General features: G+C 35.8%; 1 protein-coding gene across 2 annotated transcripts; it reads right to left on the bottom strand.

The window, feature by feature from the left end:
* Positions 1–2,812: 2,812 nt before the first annotated feature.
* LOC137577629 (uncharacterized) lies at positions 2,813–3,682 on the bottom strand. 2 transcript variants are annotated; one of them, XM_068291150.1, is made up of 3 exons: positions 3,298–3,682; positions 3,146–3,214; positions 2,813–3,061 (listed from the first exon to the last, which is right to left on the bottom strand). In XM_068291150.1, exon 1 carries the CDS (start codon positions 3,585–3,587, stop codon positions 3,366–3,368), a length of 222 nt encoding a protein of 73 aa, XP_068147251.1. In that variant the 5' UTR covers positions 3,588–3,682; the 3' UTR covers positions 2,813–3,061; positions 3,146–3,214; positions 3,298–3,365. The 2 variants fall into 2 exon arrangements, with proteins under 2 accessions (XP_068147251.1, XP_068147250.1); XM_068291149.1 differs by having other exon boundaries at positions 3,302–3,679.
* Between the last annotated feature and the right edge of the window lie 2,653 nt (positions 3,683–6,335).

Raw genomic sequence — 6,335 nt, 5'->3', positions numbered from 1 at the left:
TGCAAATCGTCTTTGTATATATAAACTACCAAATAACTAAATGGTATTCAGTTTAGTTTACCTATTATCTTTATCCACTTGCTACATAAAGGGTACGCATCAAGGTCGAGACCCAGAATCAATAACTTGACCGATTCTATTTTCTTTTTGGAAAACTTCAAGGTTGCTGGCAGAGCTTAACTTTCCAAACCAAAAGATTTAAAAGAGTAAAAGAAGCCAACGAGTAAGTAGTAAAGAAGAGAGGAAAGTAAGTAAGCACAATTAGGTCAATACACTGCCAAATTGTTTGAACAAAAATAAAAACAGCTAAGGGCAACGTATCCTTGTCTAGCATAGAGATAAGAGACGAGAGATGGCAAAAGATGAAGAGAAACCGAAAATAAAAGGGCAACGCAAACTAATCCGAATACATGAAAGTATTTGATAAAGTTTCTTGGCTTCCTTCTCCGGTTGCTGGTGCTGATGGGCAATTAAATTTTGTTAGTTTCCAGTTTAGAGACATCTTCATGCTGAGCATAGAGGAAATTATTAATTAGCTTTGATCAGACATGCATATAAGAGTTCTCCATTGTTAGATATGTATAATAAGCATCTCACTCCTCCATAAGAGGATTAGCTTGCTTCACTGGTTGGTTTAAGCCATAAATCTGTTGCCAGGTAGCTCGAGTCAAATAGGTACATATTTGTAAGAGAATTTAAGGAATTTCCTCAGTCAATTCGCATTCTGTTTGGTTATTCAAATGAAATGCTATTTGCTAATAAGTCAATTATCAAAAGCAAAAATTCTATGAATGTTGCTCCCAGGCATGAATTTCCTAGTTAATTTGTAAAAGTATCTGTGCATCTGATCTGAGTGTATCTGATTCTGGGATGTGTACGTACTCCATTGTGTGATTGTTTCTTTCATCTAGACGCTGGATTCATTGAACGTTTCGAATTCTAGATTTTTGTTTATATGTACAAACATACCTTGGCTAATTGATACTACAAGTAAAATGATTCTGAACTCTATTCACCAAATGCATTCAACTAAAAACTCATGCCCCTCATTCTATCCCAATGAAAAGTCAACCAAAACGACATATATGCACATTCTGCCATACGAAAACCCATTGCTAAAGCTCCAATAAATTTGAATAGCCTCAGTCATAGCCATATCTGTATATGTATGTACATGCATGGCCATAGATATAGTACGAGTATACATATATATATAATATATGTATGTATATCTGGCGAGGCCACATGCTGTTTCTGCTTTTCATTTTGCCGTTGCTGCTGCCTCTTGTGGCAAATTAAACCTTAAACAACTACAAACATATGCAAATTGAAGCAGCTGCATCATGGGTGTAGCCTCAAAAAAGTGTGTGCACCTCACAACAAAGACCAAAAACAAACCAAAAAGACACAAACGGAAGAAAGTCGACAAATTTGCATTGCAAACAAAAATAATGGACATTTTTGTTATAATTTGATAGGATAGAAGAGATAATAGTTTTACCATAATTTCTTATTAAACTGCAATTAATTTTCTTTGATAGCAACAATAGTTACCTTTATGCATGCATTTAGAAATTGTGAAACTCTCCTTTCAACGCAGGGGGGATGTATTTTTCTATCATCGGTTGATTTATAATATCTTTCCAGACAATAAGCTTTTTCTACTGGCAGAGTTATCTATGGTAGATCTAGTCATATATCTATTAAATTGGTTTAGAAGTAGCCTTAATCACATACCTACGGCAGAGTTCTTCCATATTAATTACACATACATATATTATTATAGGCAAAACGTTTGCATATAGTTTCAAGTCAACTACTTCTCAAAAAGAGAATATTATAATATAAAGGGATAAGTAAAAACATTTTAAGGATCCATATAAATTTCCAAATCATTTCTTAAATCTCTCTTAGAAAAGGAGATGATTACATGTCATTGATAAAAATCGACGACTGTCATCATTCAAATCAATATGCAATATCTATACACAGTGATTAAGCAAAAATTTATTCGAGTGTGACTACCTTTAGGATTCTCCAGTTTGGCAATGCAATAATTTCAAAATATTTGAAACTTTCTCTTATCTTGCCAACTTTGTCATTGGCATCGCTAAGCTCGAATTCTATTGTATTCCAGTGTATCCAATGATTTGATTTGAGTTATTCTTATGATAATTTAAATATTAATATTAAATAATGGTCTTTCTCTCCGATTGGGTTTGTTGAGTAAGATCATCTTCCTCTGCAGCCTAAAACCCAAGCTAGTTGTAGTTGAGTCTAAGTAGACGCATTGATTTGTAATTTGAAGCTGATGGGTTGTCAGTGGCCGTAGTTGCGTCTTAATACTCATAAGCTCTAATTGTAAGAGGGGAAAGCAAAGCCGTTTTTCGGTCGTGGTCATCTCTTGATATTATTGAAATAAACTTATTCTTAAAATCAAAGGATTGGTGTTCTCTATGTGTTACTGTTACTGGGTTTGATCAGAAATTTGTTTATGCACCGACAGAATGTCAATGAGATTAAAGGGAAACGCGATGAGACAGGACTACACCTTGAAAACTTTTTCACTTTTAAACTAAACCGAATTTATGATTAAACTTATTAAATATATTCAATATATTTTTTAATTCTACCAAGTACATTCTTTCTGACTGAGTTAAAAACGAATTGAAAGAGGCCTTTCAAAAGACCAAAATTGATTATTTCATGCTCCAATTAATTAACATTTGTTTTTAGTTTTTATGGCTAGACTTTCAGGTCCGGATCTAATCCTTTTTCGGAGAAAAATCAAGCTACTTCAATACGCAGTCAATTTTTGCATTGCAGGAAGATTTTATTTTAGCCCATAAGAGTACAGTATACGGAATTGATTGATATGAGTATTCGTAATTGTTAGTTTTAATTGTAGAAAACTAGCCCCTTGAGTTATGAATTATGGTTATAAATTGTCTTGTAAAGGTGTCTTGTTACCCCTCCTGATGCCACCCATGACAAGGAATCCATGAGCTTTTGTTTTAATTGAGCTTCTCCTTCCCTTGATTGAAATGTGAGTGCAAATGGACTGATAACGACATAATATGTAAATTGTTAAACAAAAAGAGAAATCAACTTTTGTGCTGCAGATATGATTCATATGCATACGTACACATTAACCTATATTTGTATGTTCATATATGTATACTTCTTAATATATCACATGTCAGAGCCATTGTATCTGCAAAATAAATGATTGAAGGAGTAATCATTATTAAAAGTGTACATAGTTAATCAAAATTAATCAAAGGATTCAATATTTACCCACCATAATGTGTATGTGTGTGTGTGTGTGTGCCAGTGGTTGAATTCACAGTGTGTGAGTGGTCAATTCACTCGCATTTGACATCATAGTCGGAACATTGGCCAAAATCCGACTTAAGTGTGTAGAAGAGAGCAAAGCAAATGGCAGCGCAAATGCACAAAATGCTCACCCAATAGACGACGCGCCAAAAGTGTTGAATTGTCACTGGTTTCCTGGGCGTGGACACCAATTCCTCCTTTTGTCCACCGCGTTTAACGCCTGGCTTGGCAACCTTCTTATTGGATATCATTTGGAATCAGTTTTCGTTTCCGTTTTCTTTTCAACAGTCGAGTCGTTTTTCAATCTCTCGACAACAAATGAATAATTGATTTAATTCGCCTGGATAACTCAGTTGGAAGGCGAAAAGTTTTCGTAAAAAGAGAAGGAAATCCCATAATATTAAATCATAAAATTTTATTGAAATCTAAACCCCCCGGGCCCACATCTGAGTGAATGCCTAACAGCTTTATCTTGGCAAACACACACAAAACTTTGGCTAATTATTTAAGTTAATTGGCCTTTAGCCCAGCAAAAAGTCAAACAAATACACAAAATGTGATGAAAGAGAGACAAAAGCATAAAAAAAAGTGGGTCGACGAGGATAGGGGGCAGGAGCGGAGACGAGAACACGATGATGGGTCCGGGTCAAGCCTAAAATATTTGCACAAAAGCCACAAATGTCTCGTAAATTTGTTCAAATTACTTACACAACAAACAACAGCAGCAACAACAACAACAATAACATCAGCAACAACAAAAGCTTCACAAATAAAGTTTGCTGCTAAGAGAAAAAGGAGCAAAAAGGACTTGGAGCCGTCTGTCAGAATGTAAAATGAGATAAAGTCCAATTCAAATTCCTAGCCCATTTCTCTCCATTATTTGGCAGCTAATTGGTTGGACTTTTCATTGTGGTATCTCCATGCGTACATCTCAATCTTTGTCTATATGTACGAACTCTGCAGATATTCATGTGCTTATTTGCTTTTGTAGGTGACAAATGTTTACTCATCACTTTTGTGGGTTTTGAACATATTTCGCCATCCGATTGGCCAGTCCATTGGATGACTTGCCTTTTGCCATTCAATGTGCTCTCAGGTGCAATCAGGTGTGTTGTGGCAATATAAATTAATAGACTTGCCTTTTGGTTTATTAATTATAATAATAGCAAATTGCCTGAATGAAGATGAGTATGAAGATTTCTGTGCAAATGAAGGATGCGTATGCACCTTAATCATTTGAGTGCAATATGGGACTCAAATTCCGAATATTAAAGACCGGCAGCGAAATTAATTACATAATGGCACAGTGAGACCTCAATGGGGGTCCGTTTATGTGCTATTATTGTTTAGATGCTATTATTGTTTAGTTAGGCATCGTAAACAGTTTCCACAAAGGAAGATAATCATTAATACTGACAACCATTTTCATGGAAATGTAAACATTTATAAGAAGGAAATCTTTTAGGAGCAGGCTACAGTAAAAATTTAGTAGACAGAGTGTGTATAAAGCTTTCGCTAATTTCGGACAATATCTATTCAAAGAAGATATGAAATAAATTGCATAATCTAAAAAACGTCAAAATCAATTAACAATAAATACGAAGAAATATAAGATATATTCAGGAAAAAGAACAACTAACTGCTTTTACGGAGTTAGACCAAGATCTTGTCGGGCCTGGTCATTATTAGGCAATATTGATTGTGTCTTGAATGGGTGATTGCTGTGTGGGTGGGATTCCTTCTGGACTCTGATGCCTTTTGGCTGTCTATGGCTTTCTGCAATTCCTTCTTATATTTTTTATTTGTCTTTTTTTTTTTGCCAGTCTCTGATTCTCTTGTTCATTTTTTGTTGCTGTTTCTGTTTGATGTTAATGAAAGTTTCCGCTGTGCGAAAAAAGCCAAAAGCATGGAAATCAGTAAAACAAATTGCAATCTGCTTTTTATCGCATGCTGGTTCCTGGTTTCCCAGCCAAACAAGAATCGATTTTCCTGCCACCCTCTCTCCATCTGTGGGAGTAAGAAGTGTGAGTGGGTGTCCGTATCTGGATGCCGGCTATTGACTTGCTCATTATGGCCCTGATGCTAGCCCAACTGCTGATGCTTTTGATGGTGTTGCTCTTATGGTGTTGCTTCTACAGTTGCTCCAGCTCCTTGCTGAGTGTCTCTTCTCTTTGGGCTTTCGTTTCATTTTCAATTTATAGCACTTTTCATTCCAAGCTCGTATCATGGCTGGGCAATCAGAGAACATAAATTGATAATTTTCTAACGGATATTCAATTTCCCCTTCAACCACTCCCACACTCCTCCCCACCATGACCATCTCTTTGAATGCATTCCATTTATTTATAACAAGGCTAAGCAGCTCAAAAACCAAAAAAAAAAAGTTGTCGTCGTTGCCGTTGCAAAAATTGTTCAACTTAAACATTGGCATTATTAAAAATTCAAAGTCGTTATAGAATGACAAACTTTTGACATAATAATACAGACTAAAATGGAGAATGAAAAAAAAGACGACAAACTGTAACAACAACAACTCGGAGAAAGACCAGACAGCAGGGCAAACAATCTGAGAACTGCGAACCAAGCACTGGCAACTGAGAGCTGGGAGCTGGGAGCTTGAACTAAGAACTCTGAAAGAACTCAACTATGCCCAAGTTGACTAGGTCGGACTGTTTATTTTTTCACTACACTTTCCTTTCAGTTCCTTTGGTTGGGTCCATCTTTGTGCCTTATTACGCTCGGCAGGTCATCATCGTACTCATCATCATGGCCGTCGTCAAAAGAATCTGCATCTTGGCTTGGAGGAGCACAAACTCCTTGCCAGTTGTCAGCCAACTTTGCAACAATAATCGCCTTTCGTTTCTACTGCAACAACAAAAAAAAAAAAAAAAAAACAAAAAAGATGAAGAATATACGAGGGAGAGAGAATTGGATACCAAAGGGGGAAACAATAAGGCTTTTCTGTTTACCTTCTCATTCTCTTCTTTTCTATTACTTTT

Source organism: Drosophila tropicalis, unplaced genomic scaffold, assembly GCF_018151085.1.
Source record: "Drosophila tropicalis isolate 14030-0801.00 unplaced genomic scaffold, ASM1815108v1 contig_593, whole genome shotgun sequence".
In the NCBI taxonomy this organism is placed as follows: Eukaryota; Metazoa; Arthropoda; class Insecta; order Diptera; family Drosophilidae; genus Drosophila; species Drosophila tropicalis.
Note: the sequence above shows the minus strand (reverse complement) of the source record. Positions and strands in the feature narration are given on the sequence as shown.